General features: G+C 38.8%; 1 protein-coding gene across 9 annotated transcripts in view; it reads right to left on the bottom strand.

Annotated features, from left to right (window-relative positions):
* Positions 1-574: 574 nt before the first annotated feature.
* The window catches only part of ZNF536 (zinc finger protein 536), a 403,720-nt gene continuing 378,375 nt past the window's right edge, over positions 575-25,919 (bottom strand). For 8 of the 9 annotated variants that reach the window (XM_078848118.1, XM_073307805.1, XM_078848110.1 and 5 more), the window contains one exon: positions 575-3,430. In XM_078848118.1, the coding sequence (XP_078704244.1) occupies positions 3,195-3,430 (236 nt within the window). In that variant the 3' untranslated portion in view covers positions 575-3,194. The remainder of the gene's footprint in view (positions 3,431-25,919) is intronic. The other variant, XM_078848112.1, reaches the window with a different exon arrangement.

The raw sequence follows: 25,919 nt of genomic DNA, 5'->3' as shown, positions 1-25,919 counted from the left end.
ACTTCAGATCCTTTAATGTAGTTGCTTCCAAGTATGAAAATCAAACATATACAGGAAGAATAATGATGCATCCGGTAGAATATGAGGGCTCTTGCACTTGCAAATTTCTTTAAAATGTAGGCAATTTTCTTTACATGCACCATTACAATAAACCTCACAATTTTCTAAAGCCAAGTATATGATCTATACAAACAAATGTGTTTTTAACATGAAACATGACTATATACATTACAGTATATGATACACACTTTAAACACTTTAAAATCAATGCTTGATAGACCCCAAGGCTTTTTCTGTAGTACATAATTAGTATTATATAAAACAATTATTACTACATGCTAAAACAGATTTCCACAGTCTTTCAATTAGTCACAATATATAATATATCTATATCTATATACTGTTTATAGATTTGTTCTGATTAATAAGTGGACTGAGCACACACACCCAGCATAGTACACTCCAGTAACTGCCTAACAACAGTGAATTTACTGACATTATTTTTTAATATCTGACAAAGCTGCAGAAAGTAATGTTTTAAGTGTTCCTAATAAACATATGCAAGTAGGAAAACTTTTTTCAGAGGTAGAGGTTTTATTGCGTAAAACACTGGATAAAACTGTACTGCTTCAAAGACAATTTTTATTCTAACAGCAGAAAGAAAACAGTCATTGCTGAAAAAACAACTTTTAATACTTCTATACCAGAATAAAGTTCTGTCAACTGATGTATTATAATAATAAATAATGACCAAGAATAAACTTTAAATACAAAGTTTTCTAATTGTTACAAGCATAGCAACAAAATCCTCTACTCTATTATTCTCAGATTTCCTCCAAGATAGAAATTTTTCTTTGTGTAGGAATGTAGACAGTATTATGACCAGTATCACAGACTACAGAAGTTACAGAGAAAAAACTTGACATGTTTAGATATGAGAAGCATGATGATATTCAGAAACTGACAATGCATCACTGCTGCTGTCACTTGTTTGTATTACAAGTTACAAATGTTCTGGAAAAAAGGTCTATGTCAGAGGGGAAAATAGGGACAGTAGCACCGGACCAAATGGAATCAACACACACATCACAAAGAACGGGAGATGTTTCCAGTGTCACAAACAGAATTATTGCCTGTCGTATCTGAAAATGCTCAGAAGACACAAAAGAATACTGAAAGAGCTCAAAAAGTGCAAGAAATGGAATGTGGGCTTTTTTCTTTTTTGTTTTTTTTGTTTTGTTTTGATGTTTTTTTTTTGCTAAGATATTGAAGGCGGCGCAAACACACAAAAGCAAGCGACTGACACAGTCACCAAACACAGTAGTGCAGTTAAAATCCTAAAGCTTACTACAGTCAGAAAGTTTTCAATAACATTTCAATCCTTTATCTAGGATCATAGAAACAGTTGCATTAAGTTTATCAACTCGATTTAAGTAAGGCAGTGAGAACTATTCTAGAAAAACAAGAAAAGCAGCTTGCTCTGTGCCAGATGGGTCCAAGTTACACAGTGACCTCATTTAAACTGAAACTTCAGTTGGATGACATCCTTTCCGACAGCATATGCAAACCGTATTCCTTATTAGCCTGAGATTTTTTTTTTCCAGTCTCAGGGTAGCGCTAAGAATTTTATTTACATTGATTGCAGTTTAGTATTTTTTGTAAACTGCTTTAGGCAGAGCTGAAGTTTTAAGGCCCTGGGGTTTTACTCTGTGCTCCCAGCCTGCAAAGAAATATTGACTTTTTTTTTTTAAAGTCTGGATGATTTTGTTTTAGAAGAAGTTAATACTTCTCTACTATCATAATAACCAGATAAACAGCACCGATTTTGCTTCTATCAAAGGAAGTACATTAAAAGGCTAATTTTTATGCCATTCAAGCAGATTTAAGAATAAACCATTACCTATTATTCTTACTTTTTGTTTTTGTTGTGTGTTTCATTGTAGTCTCTCAAAAGCTTCCTATATGGCAAAGAACTTAATAAATTTGGAGGATCCAATCAGTAGAAAAGCTAAAATCTTCAAAAATATAGAACACATTTGTTTTACAAAAACAAAGAAATATTAGCAAAAACACTTTTCTTCATTAGAGACAAAGAGCAGGATGTTTGGATTCATATTTTAGGTCAAGCTACTTTATAAGAGCTTTCTCCAGAAGAAACTCCTGCACTATGTCTGTAACACTTATAAAACCTAACAAATGAAAACTAACCATGACTGGGGAATCCTTCATTCAAGTAAAAAAAGAAAGAAAAGAAAAGAAAGAAAAAGAAATCAACCCGCTAGTTAATAATATTCTGTTTCTCACCAGCACCTTCTACAGATAAGGTTGACTAGTTTCACTAAACAATGTTTTTTATATATTGTACTTCTACTTTTACAGCAACCTATTTCTTCATCAACAAGAAAGAAAAGAATAAAAGAATTTCCCTCAATACTGAAAGTTGATCTAAAAAAAAAATGGAATTACACAACCAATCTGCAATCACACATTGGTCTTCAGATTCTTTCTAACCATTGATTCATTTGGCTGTATATTAAAAAAAAAACCAAAAATGTAATATCACAATCCTTTCCAATATAGGTCAGTACTGACCCCAGCTTACGGGCCGTCTAAGATTTCTCCTATAGTGCAGTTGCAACACCACTTGAATTGATTTTCTCTGCAATGACAGCTCCAGTCAGACTGGCACCATGGCAGTCTACCAACACATCTCATTACTATGCTAGGCAAATGACAGCAGCTGGTGTCATATTATAAAGGTGTTTTCAACAATGAAAACACAGCCCCTCAATCTTCAAGGCAACACTAAATCATTTAGACGGTATCATTTTTCTGTTAAGAGCATTATTTTTGGACAAAGACCACTTTGAAGTTTGAAATCGCTCTGCTTTTTAAATAACTAATGACCTCCCAACATTTTAAAATCACTTTATTATCCCACCTACATTGTTTGGAAGTACTTGTTGCCAGGTAACAGTTTAGCAGCCATTTTCAAGGGCTGGGAATTATTTTTTTCTTTTTGTAATATATACGTATATATATATATATTTAAATGTTTTAAACATCCTGTACACCACTGGGAATTTGTACACAATTCTTTTTCTTGGAATGCAGTTATCAAACTCTTACCCAAATGCAACCTAAGAACTGTGTAAAATAATATTGCAATATACAGATTGATTTGTTCAGCTGCATTACTCTTGGGCCTTGCTGCCCTCCTCTGTTAGCTCTGCTGAGCTCCCAGGTTTGACAGCTGCAGGTTCCTCTAAATTCCCAGAAGCCTCAGAGTCAACTCTGGAGCGCTTGAACCTGCGATCTGGATACTGGCTGTTGTCAAAAGGCATGCGATGGACACAAAGAACATGGGTCTTCAGATTTCCCTTCTGAGAGGCACTGTATGGGCAGTATCTGCACTGGAAAGGCCTGTGACCTGCGTGACAGACAAAAGTCTGGTTAGTTTTTCTCATATTTACATTTTCACTGCAAGCCAGTTCTTTGCAAAGTGTAACAAAGAAATACTGCTATAAGGAAGTGCTGCATGCATTGAGCAACAATAAGAAATTCATAGTTCTTTTGTTGAGTTCTATTCATACAAACTGTATTGTTAAAAATTCTTTTTCTGGGACATTAAAGAAAACTAAGCCATCCCCTCTCACTTAGTTAACATAATTGTTAAGCATTCACTCTGTGATCCAGTCTGAACACTTGCAAATAAAGTTAACCATATAATAGATTCTTTTATATTTGTTGATTATCTAGAGCAATGCACGATGACAATGTGCAGACCACACTCTAATAAACATATTTTGTCTTTGAGTGGGTTTCTGAGGATAACATTGTATGTTTCATGTTATGTACATGGAGTTGTTGTGTTGTTTTGTGTTTTTCTGGATGGATAGCAATAATGGATTGAGATAAGCAAGGCCTCAAGCCTACAAATACTTACACATATGTGTAACTTTACTGCAGTGGGACTACTTGTGAGTAATGTTATGCAGGTGCATGAGTGTTTGCTGGATGGAGGCTCAAAACTATAGCTAACTTAAAAATAAAATATCCAGTCTAGATTAGAAAAGGAATGTTACTGCACAGAACCTGATGTATGCTTGTGTATGAAACAGTGACTAAAAAAAAAGGCATGAATGAAACACAGCTCTTTTTTAGTCAGTCTTGCAATGTGCTTTATATTATTTTTCATATTATTGTGACTTTGAATCTTGGTGCTGTATCTGGTATTGGAGGTTATGTTTCAGCAATCACATTTCAACCTATGCTGGGAAGTTGTTGATGTGTTTTACTGGAACTTTATGAGCTTTGTCTCTCAAATTAACTTAAACCAGGACCATCTGAGGTCAAATGCGCTTAGCTTGCTTTAATTTGCTCAAATAAATGAATAAATAAATGTGCCAGACCATCTACATAAATCCAGGACAAGTGAAAAACAATATCCAATATCCACATTAGAAGAGCACTTTTCCCCCTCTCCTGTTTCTAGACGACATACTACATAGGACGCAGAAGGAGGAGGAGGAAAGTACTGTAGGTGTGAAAGCATTGCAGTGCACACTGTGTGGGAAGAGGCCAAGAGTGCCTAACTCGATAAATGTCACAGGCAGGTGAGCTGTGGCCAATCATCATTTAGGTGTTATCAGGTTAGTTTTACATAGGTAAATGGAAGATGGGTAGCCTGGTCAGATGTTATTCCCATTAGAGAAAGAGGTCTGAAGTGACACTGGGGTTACACTGGTGGTGTTCTGGATGGTGAGTTGTCAGGAAAACTCACTCCCTGTGAGAGATGTCATCAGTTGAACTAGAGTGCTTGGACCCCTAAAACAACCCACTATTTTTAATGGAAAAAGTGGGAATTAGCACCTGAAGACTGAGTCCACACAGAAGATTCTAGCTGCTCCTCAGGAGGAGAGAAGTGTTGTGCCCAGAACACAGCCCCGTGGGCATGTTTCCTCAAGCGAGGGTACGACATTTGTGCATGGAGGAGATGCCTGCCCATCATCAATGAACTGATGTCAGTTGTGTTAGGACAGGGTCCTGCTCCAGAATACAAAATATTTACACTGGCCTAAATGGATCCATAGGACACAGTAAATTGGTTTCTACCTAAGTCTCAGACTTGAAGCACTGAAGGTTCTTCTGCTCCTCAGACAGGGCAGGTGAAGGGAAATTTTCCAGACAAGGTACTCAGGGAAAAGAGATGAAACCCAGAAATTATTAGTCTTAACAAGGGCAAATCTCCAAGGAAAATTTAATCTTGGGAAAAGTAATAGGAAACATAGTGAACACAATTAGGAATGGTAGTTATAGAAATAGGAATGGTCAGGGATTTCACAGAGGAATTTCAGCAGGAGGACTAGAAACAGTGGTCAAGGAAGAGATTACAAGACCTATTCAATGCATTTCAGGATCAGTCCCTTAAATCCAAAGGCGTATACGTTCATAACTGCACTCACAACATGTTTGAAAGTATCAGTTATATTCTTCCACAATCCACTTTTGTGCACAGAAAATGGGTAAAAAACTGAATGGGTATAAAGAAGGAGATTTCACTGAAAATATGATTTGCATAGTTTTGGAAATTCTAAGCTAGATTGCAAAACTCAGAAGAAAAGTCCAATAAAATCATTCCATTTCACAATTATCCCTTCAATTCATAGAAGGAAACATCGCACCTTGGAAAGGGACCTCAGTAATAATGTATGAGTTTGGTCTATTTTATCCTGGCTAGGGTGTTTGTAGTTTTGATTTTAAAAATGTCTTTATTTGTTCATCTGGTGGTTTATGCTGAGGATCACAGTACATGTATTTTAAACTGAAGGCAGAATCTATACTGAAAATCCTGGAACCATCATTTGCTGATAATAAGTAATATGTTGATTGATTTATATATATATATATAACACACACACAGTGCTTTTCATCTCAGGATCTCAAAGCATATAGAGACGTAGGTAAGTATTATTACTCTCTGCTACAGATGAGGAAACTAATTTACAGAGAGATTAAGTGACTTGCCCAAGGTCACATGGGAAGTCCTTTGCAGTCAAGAATCAAATGCATATTTCCTGACACCGAGTTCCTTGATATCACCATAAGATTACACTATGTGCCTGTTGTCAGATTCCTTTATGGAAATGATGTCATCCTATCTGATTAAAAGGACCACTGGAATTTATATACTGACAAAATGTTTGTCACAAAATGCATGTAAAACAAATTCTTCCTATAGTGAATAAATTAGCCATTACTGCATTTTAGTGAATTTATATTTTAGGAAAAAGAAAAGGAGTACTTGTGGCACCTTAGAGACTAACCAATTTATTTGAGCATGAGCTTTCGTGAGCTACAGCTCACTTCATCAGATGTTTACCGTGGAAACTGCAGCAGACTTTATATACACACAGAAATCATGAAACAATACCTCCTCCCACCCCACTGTCCTGCTGGTAATAGCTTATCTAAAGTGATCAACAGGTGGGCCATTTCCAGCACAAATCCAGGTTTTCTCACCCTCCACCCCCCCACACAAATTCACTCTCCTGCTGGTGCTAGCCCATCCAAAGTGACAACTCTTTACATAATCAAGTCGGGCTATTTCCTGCATAGATCAAGGTTTTCTCACATCCCCCCCACCCCCATACACACACAAACTCACTCTCCTGCTGGTAATAGCTCATCTAAACTGACCATTCTCCAGGTTTAAATCCAAGTTAAACCAGAACATCTGGGGGGGGGGGTAGGAAAAAACAAGAGGAAACAGGCTACCTTGCATAATGACTTAGCCACTCCCAGTCTCTATTTAAGCCTAAATTAATAGTATCCAATTTGCAAATGAATTCCAATTCAGCAGTTTCTCGCTGGAGTCTGGATTTGAAGTTTTTTTGTTTTAAGATAGCGACCTTCATGTCTGTGATTGCGTGACCAGAGAGATTGAAGTGTTCTCCGACTGGTTTATGAATGTTATAATTCTTGACATCTGATTTGTGTCCATTTATTCTTTTACGTAGAGACTGTCCAGTTTGACCAATGTACATGGCAGAGGGGCATTGCTGGCACATGATGGCATAGATCACATTGGTGGATGTGCAGGTGAACGAGCCTCTGATAGTGTGGCTGATGTTATTAGGCCCTGTGATGGTGTCCCCTGAATAGATATGTGGGCACAATTGGCAACGGGCTTTGTTGCAAGGATAAGTTCCTGGGTTAGTGGTTCTGTTGTGTGGTATGTGGTTGTTGGTGAGTATTTGCTTCAGGTTGCGGGGCTGTCTGTAGGCAAGGACTGGCCTGTCTCCCAAGACTTGTGAGAGTGTTGGGTCATCCTTTAGGATAGGTTGTAGATCCTTAATAATGCGTTGGAGGGGTTTTAGTTGGGGGCTGAAGGTGACGGCTAGTGGCGTTCTGTTATTTTCTTTGTTAGGCCTGTCCTGTAGTAGGTAACTTCTGGGAACTCTTCTGGCTCTATCAATCTGTTTCTTTACTTCTGCAGGTGGGTATTGTAGTTGTAAGAAAGCTTGACAGAGATCTTGTAGGTGTTTGTCTCTGTCTGAGGGGTTGGAGCAAATGCGGTTGTATCGCAGAGCTTGGCTGTAGACGATGGATCGTGTGGTGTGGTCAGGGTGAAAGCTGGAGGCATGCAGGTAGGAATAGCGGTCAGTAGGTTTACGGTATAGGGTGGTGTTTATGTGGCCATTGTTTATTAGCACTGTAGTGTCCAGGAAGTGGATCTCTTGTGTGGACTGGACCAGGCTGAGGTTGGTGGTGGGATGGAAATTGTTGAAATCATGGTGGAATTCCTCAAGGGCTTCTTTTCCATGGGTCCAGATGATGAAGATGTCATCAATATAGCGCAAGTAGAGTAGGGGCTTTAGGGGACGAGAGCTGAGGAAGCGTTGTTCTAAATCAGCCATAAAAATGTTGGCATACTGTGGGGCCATGCGGGTACCCAACTAAAACCCCTCCAACGCATTATTAAGGATCTACAACCTATCCTAAAGGATGACCCAACACTCTCACAAGTCTTGGGAGACAGGCCAGTCCTTGCCTACAGACAGCCCCGCAACCTGAAGCAAATACTCACCAACAACCACATACCACACAACAGAACCACTAACCCAGGAACTTATCCTTGCAACAAAGCCCGTTGCCAATTGTGCCCACATATCTATTCAGGGGACACCATCACAGGGCCTAATAACATCAGCCACACTATCAGAGGCTCATTCACCTGCACATCCACCAATGTGATCTATGCCATCATGTGCCAGCAATGCCCCTCTGCCATGTACATTGGTCAAACTGGACAGTCTCTACGTAAAAGAATAAATGGACACAAATCAGATGTCAAGAATTATAACATTCATAAACCAGTCGGAGAACACTTCAATCTCTCTGGTCACGCAATCACAGACATGAAGGTCGCTATCTTAAAACAAAAAAACTTCAAATCCAGACTCCAGCGAGAAACTGCTGAATTGGAATTCATTTGCAAATTGGATACTATTAATTTAGGCTTAAATAGAGACTGGGAGTGGCTAAGTCATTATGCAAGGTAGCCTGTTTCCTCTTGTTTTTTCCTACCCCCCCCCCAGATGTTCTGGTTTAACTTGGATTTAAACCTGGAGAATGGTCAGTTTAGATGAGCTATTACCAGCAGGAGAGTGAGTTTGTGTGTGTATGGGGGTGGGGGGGGATGTGAGAAAACCTTGATCTATGCAGGAAATAGCCCGACTTGATTATGTAAAGAGTTGTCACTTTGGATGGGCTAGCACCAGCAGGAGAGTGAATTTGTGTGGGGGGGTGGAGGGTGAGAAAACCTGGATTTGTGCTGGAAATGGCCCACCTGTTGATCACTTTAGATAAGCTATTACCAGCAGGACAGTGGGGTGGGAGGAGGTATTGTTTCATGATTTCTGTGTGTATATAAAGTCTGCTGCAGTTTCCACGGTAAACATCTGATGAAGTGAGCTGTAGCTCACGAAAGCTCATGCTCAAATAAATTGGTTAGTCTCTAAGGTGCCACAAGTACTCCTTTTCTTTTTGCGAATACAGACTAACACGGCTGTTCCTCTGAAACCTGTCATTATATTTTAGGATATATAGTAGCTGTAAATACAAGTGAAAACATCAGTATAACGAAGTCTTTATATATTATTAAAGCTAATTTGCTATAAACAGTCTAGTCTCTGCAAAGGTTTCATATAAGAACACTTAAAATTGCGTGGACTAATACTGTCATAATGGGCCCCATCCAAAACCCATTAAAGTCAACGAGAGTCTTTAAATTGTCTTCAGTGGGCTTTGGGTCAGACCAATGTATAACAGTGTTACCGGTTTCTTTACCTGCTGTTTAGAGAAGCTTACCTTTCTTTCCCCTAACATACTTTTATTCATCCATCCCTTACATTTTAACTGATTTACAGCATTGCAAACAGATACCAAATTATATTTCTGCAAGCTTCAGTTTGTATATTACAAACATACACAAAAAAAGTATGTTAAATGAACATTATTAAGGTTGCAAAGTCAAGCAGTCAAAAAGTTGGGAAATGCCAGAATTAGTGTTGCCTTTGCAACCTTCATTCAGGCCCCTTGCATGTCTGCATTACAATACAGTCTTTAACAACATGATCACATACTATTTTTTCCACAGGAACTCTGCCTCAGTCAGTGCACTGAAGGGATGGTGCTCACTTAATAAGCAGCTATTCAATATTTTGTTTTATCTTCACTGCTCAATGTCCAGCCCTAGGCCTCTTTCGTGGCACACTTTTCAAACCCTGCTCTGAAGACTGAATTATTAATTTTCTTCATGGTGCTCATCACTACAGTATCTGAGTGTATCACAAATATGAATGGTTTTAGAGTAACAGCCGTGTCAGTCTGTATTCGCAAAAAGAAAAGGAGTACTTGTGGCACCTTAGAGACTAACCAATTTATTTGAGCATGAGCTTTCGTGAGCTACAGCTCACTTCATGCTCAAATAAATTGGTTAGTCTCTAAGGTGCCACAAGTACTCCTTTTCTTTTTACAAATATGAATGAATCAACACCCCTGTGAGTTGAGGGAGTGGTCATATTCTCATTTTACAGATGGGGAATTGAGGCACAAAGAGATTAAGGTCAAAAATATCAACTAATTTTGGGTGCCCAATTTGAGACACCTAGGACCTGACTTTTCAGGGTGCTTAGCTTTATATAGCGTTTCACATGTTCAAAGAACAGCTTCCTTTGACTTCAGAGTGTGTAGCACTTCTGCAGACCAGACCCCAATGTCTCTCATCAGGCACCCAATTAGCAACAACTTGTTGAGAAAACTGCTTTAAGTGACTTGCCTAGAATGACACAGGAGCTCTGTGGCACAGTCAGGGATAGAATCTAGTTCCTCCAAGGCAACAATCAACTGCCTTAACCATGAGATCTCCTCCTGCAATCCCCAGCCTCATTCACTATATACCTTCCAACTTCTGCAACAAATGAGGCCGGAGTCCTATAGACAACAGCCTCCTATTCATCCCTGATTCATCCCCAAAGCAGCTCCAGCCTGTGCATTGAATGAGGCAGGGGTCCTGTGGAAAAAATTGTATGTGATCATGTAATTAAAGACTGTATCATAATGCACATGCACACGATTGTAAAAGCAACCTTAATTCTGGCATTTCATAACTTTTTAGTGTTTGACTTTGCAACCCTAATAAATCCCTTTATTTTAAAAAGCAAAATAAATTTAAAAAACCCAGAAATTCTATCATTTAGCATCGTGAAGCAACACCATTAGAGTTGGACACTTTAGATCCACCACACAGACCTCTGCCACTTGAGCTAACAAAATAACTGACAGCAGTAGTAGGTTGACACCCTCTGTGTGGACCAGCATTTAGAGAGGGATGGACACCTTGACAGCAGGTTTCTTAGATATTTTTTGACCTCAGAGGAATGGTGAGACTCAGGAATCTTATGTTCCAGTTCAGGCTCTGAAATGGAGTGTGATATAGTGGGATTCTTCTGCTCATTCCCTTTCTTCATGACCCTTTCTGCTCTGCCCCTCCAACTTGTCCCTTGTCCTAGTGCTCTCTTCCCTACTTCTCGTTCCTCATCCCAGCTCTATTTCTTCATCTAGCCAGTCCCAGTCTCCACACAGCAGGCTTCTCATCCCAGTCTCCTTAGCCAGCAAATCCTAGTCTCACCCCTCCTGACTCACCATCCCTGTCCCAGTTTCCCCTATCCTAGTCCCAGGCTCAGTTCTTCCTGATTCTGAGTCCTTATCAATCTATCTTCACTCCCCTTTCACCTCTTTACTTCTCATCCCACTGGTTCTCAATCTCAGTCTCCTTGCCCAATGAGTGCTAGTCTCCCCCTCTGGCTCCTCATCCAATTTTCGTCCCTCACACTGGCTCAGTCCCCCACCGCATTTCATTCCCTGGCCCCAGTATCCTTGCCCAACCAGTTGCAGTCCACCTTTTTCAGATCCTAATCTCAACTTCCTTGCCTAACTAGTCACAATCCCCCCTGGATCCCAGTCCCAGTCTCCTTGCCCAGATAGTCCCAGTCTCCCTCCAATTCAATTCCCAGTTGCTTCCACCAGCTTCCAGTCCTGGTTTCTGCCCCTTCTGTCCCACAGGCTCCTTGTTCCAGTCTACTTCCCCCTCTAACCCCACCACGGGTCTGACTTTGGTTCCATTCTGGGTGGGAGCATGCCCAGTGTGGCCAGAATCTTTTGTAGAACTTAACTGCTGAAAACTAAGAAGTCTCTGCTGAGCATGTGCAAATCATGATTTTTAAAAGGCGTAGAACATTGTCAAATTAGGGCAGATTTACACAGGATGGCAAAAGGCATGCCCCTGATACAAAGGCCACCCACTGCCAAATTTCAAATCCCAGCTCCAAAGCAAGGGGGGTCCCAGAGCTTTTAAAAAAAAAAGGTCACCACTTTTTTTTTTAACCCTGGCAAAACAATTTATGTTCCTTAGACTTGCTCTCAGAAATGGCTGAACTGGTTTGGTTGAAATTTTCCAAAATATTCCACCTGAAGCAGACACCTAGAATGGAGGAATTCAGCCCAAATGGTTAAAGGCTTGGCATGTTATAAGCAACTGCAAACAGGGTCTTATAATAGGAAGTATAGGCAGCATTAATAACAAACAACACACTAGCCCTGCCTACAAAATGTGATGTCATTTATCAGTTCTTTGGGGGTATTAGCTTGACCATAAGTACTGATGATTAAAAATAGTAATACCAATTCATACACTGATCCATTAAAGTAATATTTAAACAAAGAATTCACAAAGCATGGAGAAAAACAGCCCTTAATATTTGTAAAAAAAAACCTCATTCCATCCAGTATTACAAAAGGTTCAAAACTGTGCAATTGTACATGAGGAACATAATTTATTAATTCAACAAATTTAACAAATAAGACCATATAAAATACACCTAAATGGATTCTGTTCAATGTTGTCTTTTTTTCTATTGCTTACTTTTTGAGGCCATCAAAATTTCACATCACTGCCATATGAAAAGTAAGTACACAATAAGTTAATTTGTATTGTCACAATACAGTACAACTGTGGTAAAGAGCACATTCATTTTTAATCCAGTATGAATAATATATAAATATGTATACAGAGTGAGGGTCAAAGGAAAGCAAGAGGAACATTGTTTACAGCAGAAGTAGTACAAAAACCAGAGATTATTCTTACTTGCAAAGATAACAATATCTGCAATTTGCTTGTAACTAAGGGACACAGGAAAATGCCCATTTCTCTTGGATAACCCATCCATTAATTACAGCTCAAAACTTGTTGTGGGCAGCAGGTTCTTAAAATAACCCTTCCTAGATAAGTTGGCAATAAATTTATAATGTTTTATCTAGTGGTGGTTGGTGGGTTCTTTCTTTGCAAGTTATAGGTCATATATATTCTACCTTCTATATATCTTCCCATAAAATTATTTGAAAGCCCTTTAAGAAAAAGAACCCTGCCTGATGGTTCAGAAGATAATATGTAATGCATTGTGTTGCAGTGTGGGAGAATCGGGTTAGAGGCAGGTCAGCATGGAGAGCAAATTATGGAGTATCCTTCTGAGATATGAAGGAGGAGTGGGGGGACACTATATTGCTTACATCTCAAACAACCTGGCGGTAGAGTAGCACACTACATTGTTTGCACTTCAGTGACTGAAGACCTTTCAACATTGTGAACTGAGAGCAGAGATTGTAAAGCGATGGAGCTACAAAAGAAAAACAGGAAGGATCGACTATAATAGGAGTAATGGTATCTGGAAGCAGTTGTGGAAGATGCAGAGTGCCCTGAGAGGTGATGAGTACCCTCAGAACCCACTGAGGCCAATGGGAGTTGACAGCACTCAGAACCTTGTAGGTCCAAGCCTAGAAATGGAGAAAGCACTAAGGCCAAGATGCTCAAAGGTATTTAGGTGTCTAACTCCCATTGAAATTGATTTCAATGAGAGTTAGGCATCCAAATACCTTGAGGATTTGGGTGTAGGACTCAGACTTGAGCTGTCCCAGTTTGTGTCTCTGCCCTGGGAAAAATACAGAGCTTGGACAGGATGAACATTCTGGTCTTGAAAAAGAACTAGCAAATATAAAGAAAAAAATCCAACCCTTTAGATTCTTCTGCCTTTTAAACAAATATGTTGCTTTGTTAATTTAGGTTTTGAGAAAAAAAAGTTTGTTTCGTTTTGTTTCAAATGTATGATCTGATATGTTGCTTTGTGACATGTCATGTCAGCCTACATCAGTCACATCGTGTTAGGTTTCATAACATGGCATGACTGATGCAGCCCAACATGGTGCCTCAATGGAATGGAATTTGAAAATGCAGGTTCTGAGAAAGGCACAGATCTCAAAGTAGGTTTTTATGACCATATAGGGGCAACAATGTCTACAGCTGGAACTGAGGGTTTGTTAGTGGGTTGTTAGGAATTCAAATGTTTGCCAAACCCATTTTCCATTGGTATAGCTTTAAAAATCAACCTGTGCCAAGGTCGCACATAAAAACCTCAATGTCAGTATAGCGTCATCAGGTTACTGACTGTACTCTGTACACCGCTGATCGTTGCTAATTTACCAACTTCAATATGGATCTATTATTTAAGATTCACACAAACAGGAGAGTGAGAGAAAAGAGATGAATGCTGAAGTATTTTTCATAGAAAAAAAATATTTTACATGGTGAAGCTGCATTTATTCTCCACTCCTAAAAATATTTGATTGGCATCCAAATTTTAGAAAATTTTCCACAAAGAAAGGTCTTATTTTGTGGTATTACAGGCACATATGTAAGGGTTTGCATTAAAATGTTAACATGGGCATTGGATTAGTCACATGGATAAGCCCAGGAATTTATTCCAAATTGTTAAAAGAGTACTAACAGCACCAGAATCATGGCTTTCTCCCAAAGCAACAACAAATCAGTAATTTGAAAGAAAAATGCCAATAATACATCATACACACAAGCCGTCTGTTGTTCCCACTACACTACTTTTTATTATATTGCATATGTATACATATATACACACACGGAGAGAGAGACAACTGCATACACACCATTTTACTTAGAAACATAGAGAAAAGGATGAAGAGCAATAAAATGATGAATGGAAAACAAATGCTGTGCAATGTGCTATAAATTATAATTAAATCCTGAGAAAAATGTTTACTAGATATGACATTTGTTCTCTTAAAATGCAAAAATGACAATGCTCATATGACAGAATGCTCTGAATGTTTCTCGTTAGGTGGTCGATGGTTCTGAAACATTGTAAGATTATTACCATGTGATATGGTAAGTTAATTTCAAGTTTCTTCCTTACTGTAAGTACATGCTTTTTGTTGCAACTTGACAATAAGTCCTGTCACCTCTTACAGATGACCACCTTATTAGGTCACTTTAAGTTTTTTGAGTCAGGACAATGGAAGACATGGAATGCTCTTTTTGTATTTGTAAAGTCTACTTTAATTTTCCTCTTGGAGAAGAAGAAGGATGGTCCAGTTATTAGGATACTAAGACTTCAGAGACCTGTGTTCAATTCCCTGCTCTGCCACAGATTTCTGAGTGACCTTGGCCAAGTTGCTTAGTTTCTCTGTGCCTCAGTTCCGTATTTGTGAAATGGGGATAACAGCACTGCCCTACCTCACAATAGTGTTGTGAGGCTATCCATTAAAAAGTGTGGGACACTCAGAAACTCTGCTAATGGAGTACCCATGGCTGGATCTCAAAAGGGAATTGTTGAAATGGACAGGACCATAATTTGCTCTTGTTTGATGTTAATATAGTTGGATTTCCAACTGGAAATGTGCTCTACATTGCTAGGAGCAAATAAAGGAACCTACTGATTCCCATTTAGGTACAGTTAGAATTTCAAGTGGGAGGTAGCAAGCACTAGTAGAGGCATATAGAGAAATGTTTTTAATGTTCAGAAGCATATTTGACCAGATGCCAAGAAAACACACCAAGGAAATAAACAACCTTAGAACATGCTTCTGACCACCCCAATATAGGTTCTTCTTGCCACCAACTTAAAAATCATTTCTACCAAGAACAGCTGCTTTTAAAACTTTGTTTCCCATGAAAATCCATATCAGAGATAGAATTGTGATTTAAATGAACCCATGGGCATTTGCCATCAGAAGGAACAATTCCAAGATGGTGGCCATACGCTTTCTGCCTGACAGGACAACCTTTCTGAATGATTCCCTGGCAATCCCTGTAACCATCAGCTTGGAAGTAATTGTGTAATGCATCTTCATGGCTCTCACAGTTTGGTGTCTCAGGAGAACTAAATGCCAGCTACCGTTTTAAGGTGACAGCAATATGGTATGCAAACAAAAATTTGAAAAGGGAAAAATATTGTCATTTAAAAATTGGCTACTACTCTTGTGCATTCCATTTTTTTTACCCACAAATATTCATAAAGATTTTTACTATTCAGAGCAAACATCCTAAATACGGTCTGTATTACCCAATAGACCAAAATGGCTCTAAAGCAGCCATTCCAATTGTGTGCATAATAATATGGATGGAAAAAAGCTGAATACATGTATTTGTCCAATAGACAATAATGGCTCTGACTGAGCCATTCTACTTTATTGGTCTCACACTATGCATTTATAAAACTCCCCGAATACCAGATAGATTAGAATTGCTCCAGTCAGATTGATACTTGCAATAAAAGTTTTCCAAAATTTCTGAATATACATTTAACCACACACAGGCCCTGGAACAACTCAAGAAATGTTGTTATTTACCCAGATCTTTTGGGTAAATAACAACATTCCATGAAATGATTTTTCATTTATTAAATTACAACAAAGAAATTAAATTTAAAAACCCTAAATGTAATGTTGAACAGACAAGCTTTTTAAATTAAAAGAACTGTCTGATATTCTAAACAATTGACAGAATACAAGCGTAGACAAAGAAGTACAAACAAATGAATTTTTAGAAATGATTGGAAAAATTTTCACCTGTCATTACTGGACCTCAGGGTTCTGTGCTTTACCTGCACACTTGATGACATCTCATACACTACTCAAGCTGAATTTCCTGTGTTACTATAGGGCTTGATTCTGCAAACACTCCTAAGAACAGCCAGCGAGACTACCAGTGGTGGGAGGCACACTAAGGACATGATTCAGACAGTGTTTAACCATGTGCTTAAGTCTCACTGATGTGCTTAAGCACTCCCCTGAGGAAAGATGCTTTCCAGGTTTGGAGCCTAAGCCTGGTAGTATAGATCTGCACGCATACAGAGTGCAGAATAGCCTTAGTGTCAGGTTAGCAACTACTGAAGGATCTCCCTTGCATAGGGAAATGTTTCATATGACCCCAAGATTTGGGAAGGGCACAAAGAGCACCTTTCTGTCACTTCCTCACTTGTGCTGGAGCTAAGAAAATGGCCCAATGGGCCTACTCACTTGAGTACTCAAGTGCATAAAAATGTATAGCCTCAAGCTCTTAAAGATGGTAAAGATGTCATTGGTTGTAGCAGGGGAAACAAGCAAAGTAAGAAAACAAAATTCATTACTCATTTTTAAATGTATTTGTAACGTGAAAATCTACATGATGGACCAAATTATACTCTCAAGTACCTACTTGGATCCCTCAAAATCCAAATGAAGGTGCAGCCTATTCATGATTTGGAATCGTAAACAGAGTTTAGTACTTCTGAATAAGCATTTCAGTTCACTATTTAATAATATTAAAGGTATAATATAAGCCTAAAGAAGCCAGGAAAGTGCTAATGTTAATGCTGAATTCCTTTAATTGCAACATTAAAAGAAATAAGCTATGTTACAAAAATGGAATTTAAAGCAACAATTCAATGTGTATCTTAGCTCAATGATTCTCAGGCAGGGGTCTGGGGCCCCTGGAGGGCTGCGAGCAGGTTTCAGGGGGGCCGCCAAACAGGGCCAGTGTTAGACTTGCTGGGGCCCAGGGTAAAAAGCTGAAGCCTCACAGCGTGGGCCTGAAGCCCAGGGCTCCCAGGCCTGCCACCTGAGAAACTTAGCTGAGCAACTTAGCTTTGTGGGGAACCCTGTGGCATGGGGTCCCAGTCAGTTGCCCTGCTGGCTACCCCCAGGGGTGAAAGTAAGGCGGTATGGGCTGGTACGATGTACCGGTTAAAAGTGGCTGCTGGTACCGGCCTGTACAGCTGACTTTAAAGTGCTGCCGTGGCAAAGGACCCTGCTTAAAGCGCTGCCGTTAATGTGGTTGCCCCTTTCTCCCCCGCCCCGGGACTGCTGATGGGGGGGGGCAAAAGGAGCAGCTGCCTCAGCACCCACAATTTAAAAGGGCCCAGGGCTCCGGCCGCCAATGCTGCTTCCGCAGCAGCGGCCGGAGCCCCGGACCCTTTAAATCGCCGCTGGAGCCCTGGGCGGTGCGGCCCAGGCAGTGCAGATGGGCTGGCTGGGGGGTGCTGACCCCAGCCCTGCTCCTTCCGCCCACGGCCCCGCCCCTTCAGGGGTGTGGGGGAAGCCGGCCCCCGTGCCAGTAAGAGTTCAATTTTAATTTCAACCCTGGCTACCCCCTAATTCTGGCTCTGGCTTTTATATGCAGAAAAACAGTTGTTGTGACACTGGTGGGCCATGGAGACCAAAAGAAGAAAATCAAAGTAAACAACTCCGTATGTAAAACAGCCAAAAGTAAATCATAACAATGTAAGAACGGCCATACTAGGTCAGACCAATGGTACATCTAGCCCAGTATCCAGATGCTTCAGAGGGAATGAACAGAACAGGGCAATTATTGAGTGATCCCTCCACTTTGGTCCAGTCCCAGCATCTGGAAGTCAGAGGCTTAATAAATGGGGTTGCATCCCTGACCATCTTGGTTTATAGCCACTGATGGACCTATCCTCCATAAACTTATCTAATTCTTTTTTGAACGCAGTTTAGAATTTTGGCCTTCACAACATCCCCTGGCAATGTAGAAGTACTTCCTTTTGATTGTTATAAACCTGCTGTCTATTAATTTCAAATCAGTATCAGACAGAAGCTAACCTTCATGTGGATGTAAAATCACTCTTAATAAACAGAAACAATTAGCAAATTCTATCATTTTCCTTCATATTTATGCTTTCAAATCATTAATCAAATCAGTCATCAAATCATGAGAAGAAACATCTCTAATTTTACCATTTTACCTTCATTAACATGTTATCTATTGATGATGGTGATAAAAATATAAATATTTATTATATGAAAATGGATGCACTAAGATAGAGGAGTTTGTATACTGTGTTGAGTAATCTAAATCCCAGAAATAGCTAGATTAAATTGCCCATGGTTAAATGCAGACTGTATTTCATATTTGTTGAAAAGATCACCTGATTATAAAAAAATATTTTTTTCACAGAGTAAGTTTTTTTAAAACAGGAATGTCTGATTTAGGAATAGAAACAGATACAAAACCATCTCTTGTGGAAGCAACACCACACATTCTCCCTAAATAATTACTCGGGACTTCATAAAACAAAGGCTTAAGTATTTTAAATTGCCTGCCAAATTCTCTGTATATCTGGTGTAATGCAACATTGTTGTGCACAATAGCATACCATTTTGTTTTTGACACAACAGTGTGAGTTAAGAGCAAAATGCCCGAGAGCACCCCAAATGAAGTTAGTGGGAATTATGTCATTCGCTGAGCCTGGAATGTCAGCCGTAATTCTGATTGTCCAATGCTTTGGTAGATTTAATTAAATTTAAATAGATTTTCAAATTTATTCATTTTGGTTTATATACACAAATAGACCAAAGAGTTCTTATTAAGGGTACTAGGTGGTAAGCTATCCTGGACAATATTTAGAAAGGTAACTATTGTGAAAATTTATAATTCACACAGTGGCCAGGCAAAAAATATAAACTTTCATTCCTCCTCCATGTCACCACTCTAACAATAATTTTCTCTTTCACCAAAGGCCGGAAGGAATAGATGGGCAATTCACTGTCCCTAAAGATCTGTAGGTTCTGGCTAATTCAGAAAAAGGGTGGGAGTGAATTCCAAAGTCAAGGATAGATTATACATTGCTAACACATCCCCTTTCCTTCTATCACTCTGGTTTGAGTGTCTGGGCAAATTGCAGCTAAGGAAGTATGGCCAAGGAGAGATGTGGTCTCAGAGGTAGATACCATTTTGTTCTTTAATATAAATAACTGATCAATACAGAGTTCTTCTAAATACTGTACCTTGCGAGATACAAGCTTACATAGTACACTCCTACCCCTTCTGTGTGTAAAGACATGAATCAACTCATTTTTAACCCAATCTATTGTTTTACTTGTTCTACCACTTCTTTTACATTTCATCTACTAATCATATCACTGGTATTAAGTTCTGAGGAAACACACTTCTCAGCTATTAAACTCTTAACCAAACTATCTCAAGTTCTCCTGCTAGGTCTTTCATGAGAATTTTCAACCTCCTGCTCCCTCAAGTGCTTTCAGTAGCCCAATACACTTTTAATCTTTCAAGGGATATTTAGCTTTGAGCATGAAGCACTACGTTCAGTTAAGTGAGGGTTTCCAGGATAAACCCTGCACTTTGGGGATATGGGACTGTAGAAACAGAGATTACAGAATTACAGAAGTTACTACTGGAAAAGGCCTAATCAGTGATCTTGTTTTCCTGCCAGTATATTCTTACATCCTATGTTCGGTCTAGTTTTAATATCTGAAGCAATGAAGATATTCCCCCTGGGAAATTATTCCAGTATAACATGTTAAATATCACTGTTACATTTCCCCTAATATTCAGCTCTTCTTCTTAGTTCAGTTTCACCCATTACTGCTAATTGAACACCCCTCTGCTTTAGACCACCCTAACAATTATCTCCCTTTTATTTACACCTCTTAAACAATTGAGCAAAGTCAGTTCATATCCCCTGAGCATCTGGTGTTATAACACATGAGCATATGAGTAACTTTTTTCCTGTAAGTAGTCCTACAGACCTCAGTAAACCTGATCATTCACATACATAAGTCTTTGTGTCCTAAATCTTGTATCATTATTTCATCAACATGTCCTTGCAATTACAAATGGGTAGAACAACCCAAAACTAACATGGGTAACCACTGATTCAAAGGACTTAATTACTCATAAATATAGTAGTGCTTTTTCTATCACTGTGGCCCCTGTCTTGAATTTGTTTATTTTATTTGGTGGAGTGGCAGTAAAACAAAAATCTCATTCCCAATTTTCTGGGAAATCTCAAACACAACTTTCAAAGGACCAGATCCTCACTCATTTTAATCAACAAAGTTCTGCAAATTTCACATCAGGTGAGGATCTGGGTCTGTGTGTGTAACCAGGTAAAGATTAGGAATTTCTCCTGTGGGCAAATCAACAAATCACTTAAGTATGAATTTAAACAATGGGATTAGTCACATGCTTAAAGGTAAGCACGTTCTGGAGTACTTGCTGAAAGGAGGCCGTAAAATGTACTAAGTGTTTTCTACATCCAAGATGTCACTTAAGATAAACATGTTCTTCTTTAATTTTAGTTGTTGCTTAGTTATGTAAGTTAGGTAATGTAAATGTAACTTTGTCACATTACAACTTTTGTTTAACTGATGATTCTCTATCTACAGCGACATGTTAGAAAAGAGTCTCAGGAAAAACAAAACACCTTAAGTAAATAAATATCCAGCACACTAAAAGCTAATATTTCAGATTATCTGGGGATAACTCACTACCCGCTTATCATTCTACTAAAAACATTACTACTATCTATTTATGGGGTTAGGTGTGTGTACTTTGCAAAACATCTTGCTATCAACAATGCAATGGCATTCCATTCCATCATTGTTGTTGCACTGAATTAATATGAGTACCTTTGTGAGTGATTACACAATATAACTTATATCTCACTAGGTGTATCATGTATATCTACATTTAGCGGATATATATGCATCTATCTTTAATATATATTTTACACACACACACACACACACACACAGAGAATATACATTTTTTATCATATCCAGTTGAACAAATCAGTAGCTTGAACAGTAAAAATTAAAAGATTGAAAAGGATAAATTGAGCATGAACTTTTCAGGATCTTTCTCTTCGGAAAGTACTACTGATGATGTCACAGAAAAAGTGTCTTTTTATTAAGTCACAAAGGAAATGCTCTCTTTCCCCCTGCCCACTTCCCCCTTCCCTCTCCCCCCGGTTCTCTTTTCTATAAAGGATCTCTAAAATGAAAGGTGTCAGACTTTGCTTTTTCTTCTTGGCATGATCCAGAATGTATGGCTGAGGAATGACAGATGTCTGCAACCAGCTGCAGTGAAGCATGCTAAAGTTTCAGTCTAATCCACTTATTTCACTGCAGTCACGTAAACCAAAACAAATGGGCAGTGCTTTACATTATAAAAACACAGCAGCATTACTTTGTTGCATAATGTAGCTGATACGCCATCTTTTTATCATTTTTCCTACTGCAGAAAAGAATTCACCTCTTTATTAAAAACATTCCCTGAAAGTTCTCCCATTCTACTCCCCCTTCGTTTTTTTTCTTTTAAGTTCACACAGCATTCCAGCTATGCTCCATGTGTTACTCAATTTGCTATTATAAAAATATTTTTTAGTGAAGACTGAGTAATTGTAAAAAAGCAAATCATTCAAAAGATACAGAGCCTGATTTTGGTCTCACGCTGATTTTTTTTTTTTTTAACAAAGGTGCAACTTTAGCTGATTTATGCTGATGTGAGTGAGATCAGAATTAGGCCATTATCTCCAGTTCAAACACAGGCTGCATAATACATGTATGCTCACACATTTACCCTTTATAGATAAAAATACATAAGATGTGCATATATGTTTTCTTACGTCTCAAACTGGAAACATCAAGGTATGCACAAATACTAATTTTAATCACCTCATTCAAAAAAACCTGGCTTGTTATTAAGAGGAGAATTCTTTGCCTTTACAGTTAATTAATATTTTAAATAAAATCCCCTTTTCTATTTTGTTATACCGAAGGGAGTATAAAGTAAGTGAACATGGCATTGCTTCCTGGAAAGGGAGACCCTGCCTCACTTTAACATGTAGTGCAACAACCTTTTGAACCTTCCCTCCTTTAATCCTTGTAAGGAAAGAGAAAGGAGAAGGAATCATGTGGTTCTCTCCCTGCCAGCAGTTTCAACAGCTGTGAAGCACTCTTTCAGCACAATTCATAAAAAAAGATGTGTTGGATTTAGCCCGTGGCAGAATGGCATACAATTTCTGGCCCTTCAGGCTAAAACAATAAATGCAAAGAGGAAAATTTCGAGATATCCCCCCTTAAACTTCCCACAACAACCTCAGCAAAACCACATGACTTGTCTTGTACAATCTCCCTGGTGTTTTCAGTGCTACTTTGGCAGGAAATCAGAATTACTGTTATATAAATTCCATCTGATGCCAGAGCTACCATCTGTGAGTAAAACTGCTTCACCTACGTCTGCCGGCAAAGCCACTCTCCCAGAGACAAGGGAGAAGGAAAAAAATTTGATTAATTTGCAGAATGCTTGTGATTTGCTCATATATTATTATAACTGCTCATCAGCACATGACAAATTCCCAGCACTCTGCACAGGAACCCGTTCAGTTTCAGCAGTTTTTTGCGTCGGCACCTGACAGACTGCAGAGCCACTAATGACTTTCAGATGCTTACAAACAGTAATTCTATCTTCAGAATAAAAAGAAAAATCCGTAGGAAGAAAAGAGTAGAGTTAGTCTATTTCACTTCCTTCCTGTATATCAACATGATTTAACTCTTAAGGGCAGCAGTGGCTCCAAGATCACAACAAGGCTGCTACTTGCCTATAAAAGACAAAGGCTGCCAATCTCAGGAGGAAAGGTGAAAGCAAAAGCCAGTCTCTTAAGGCTTTCATTGTACCAGTACCAAAGACAGTGAAACACAAAGCAGGTATTCAAGGAAAAGACACACCTACTCTGCATTATTAAAATAAAATAACTGTTCTGTAGGTGCTTCCTAATTTTATGTATTTGTGCTATCTTAATACTTCTGATAACCTTTTGCATTTTCAGGGAACACATCTGCTCCTTAACTGCAGTTGAAATTTTTTTCCCTTTAAAACTATGATTATGCTTTCTGAAGCACTGTCTGTTTGCTTGATTGCCTGTTTTAGATTAGAGACTTTAGCAAGGAAACAAAGACTTCAGAATGCACATCAGTCCCACATATGAGAAACCACAGAAGGAATAAGCAATAAAATGTGATGCACCATCTGTCCACAAACAATAACCTGCATGTTCTGAAGGCTTACAAATTATTTAGCACACAACCTCACCGAATTATAGGACCCTTAAATAGAGCAATAGACTGGGAATGAGAACCTCTTTGACGTTCTTTTGTATTTTTTTTTAAAAAACTCAGTCTCAATTGATTGCTAACAGTTGAGGTATTTCTCAGTGACTATTGGAGCAAGTTGATTTTTATTAACTAGGTCTCGGTAGAATATTTGGTCACAGATTTGAGCAGTGTGGTATATATTGCCTCTCTGGTCCTAGCCTACTGCAAATGGCTTGTTAATCAAAAGACAGTCTCAAAGAATGGCCATTTGGGAAATTTGGTCCTGAGGGTCAAATTCTGCTCTCAGATATTCCTCTGCAACACCAATTGGCCTCAGCGGGAGTATGCATGAAACTGAAGGCAGAATCTGCCTTTGGAAAGTTATTTGAAGGTTTTTGACTGTGCTCTGATAGAATAAATCCCTAATGACAGTTTGATTTAAAATGGTAAATTGATCTCACAATTAAAAATAAATATTAAATTTCTCTTACCTGTCATAACCAACCATAATGATTCTGCATGCAAAATGCATCATCATGCCAATGCCCTTTTGATAATGTAATCTCATGAAAGAGTACCTCAGAGCTACAAGGTTCCCAGACAAAACTCAATATCCTTTGGTAATTTGGGTGTGTACTATAGTCTCGACACTTAAGGCTCGAGGCTCAAGACACAAATTTCAGATTCAGATGGCTAAAGTTTGGGTGTGTTTGGGACATGGAGTTTTGGTTCACCTGGCTACAACCATAAAGCTCATTTGATAAATTCAAATCAGATTTGGATTATGAACACACCCAGGATGTCTGGATGTATGGTTTGGTCCATAGTTTATAAACTCTAAAAGCTTCAGCAAACACTGTAGAATTTATTTTCTTCCCGATGCAAACACACAACTAGTCCCATACGCCCAATTGGTGATGTCTGTATCAGCAGGCAAAGCTCTCCACTTTATTTTAGCAAAGAGGGAGAGTTTTCCTACCAACTAGATGGAAATTTCCCTCAAAATTTTTCATGCTTTGGTTTTTCCAAATTTTGTATTTTTCTGCAGATTCCCTTAATATAATGTTATTTAGGTTTGCTCTGAATTTTGAATGTGCCCACTCTTTTGCCATCTATGTCAAAATCCATTTAAAATAGATGTTGGAAAACAAAAATAAAATATTTTCTTTGGCCATGTTTTCTTCAAAGAGTTGGAGTTGGAGGGGGCAGTCCAGTATAATTAATTTTTGATTTGCCAGTGGACTCAATTATCATGAATGAGTGTTATGGAGACACTCTGAGAAGAAAATATACCTTTTAGTCCTTATCTGCATTCCACAAAGAGTGTCACAGTGGAGCCACTACTGTTAGAGAATATTTCAGCATTAAGGCCGCGATCCAGCAAGGTAGTTCAGTACGTGTGTAACCTTAAGCATATGAGTAATCTCACCGACTTCAATGGGACTACATATGTGCTTAAAGTTACACATTTGCTTAAGTTCCTTGCTGAATCAAGTCTAACCTTTGTTTACAAAGATTCACCACAGAGCCATAACATTTTGCACAGAACCTTGCCACATGAAGCCTAGCACCATATCTTTTCTTTACATACTACTGTTGTTGGGTTTTTTTCCCCATTTGGAATTGCTAGCTCATGAAAGGTGACAGGTTGATGGGCCTGAAGACTGAGATCTTCTCTTTTTTTCCACAGAACAGATACTGCACAGGAAATGGCAAGAGAAGCTTCCCTATGCTGCTCTGTTAATGTCTCCTTACCCTAACTTAAAAGAAGCCCCTCTAGCAGTGCAGGGATGGAAGGCATAGCTTAATCTCTATGTTCACTCAGGCGTGGTTCTTGCAGCTGATGCTGCCAACAAAGATGCTAGTTAATGTTAATTATGATGGTGGTTTTTTAAAATGTCAACGCTTGTCCCCTGGGACTGGGACAGAAACCACTAAACTCATTTCACACAGGCCAATGAACTACCATCAAATGGCAACAACTTTTTGTTGCTACCTATTTTGTATATATCTTCTAAAACAATTACAATGGAACTGGAAACCAGCCCTTGAATCTAGATGAGAGATGCTGTCTTTAGTTTAACAATAAAGGG

Source organism: Lepidochelys kempii, chromosome 12 (assembly GCF_965140285.1).
Source record: "Lepidochelys kempii isolate rLepKem1 chromosome 12, rLepKem1.hap1, whole genome shotgun sequence".
In the NCBI taxonomy this organism is placed as follows: domain Eukaryota; kingdom Metazoa; phylum Chordata; order Testudines; family Cheloniidae; genus Lepidochelys; species Lepidochelys kempii.
The sequence above is the reverse complement of the archived record's forward strand: the minus strand, read 5'-3'. Positions and strand labels throughout refer to the sequence as shown.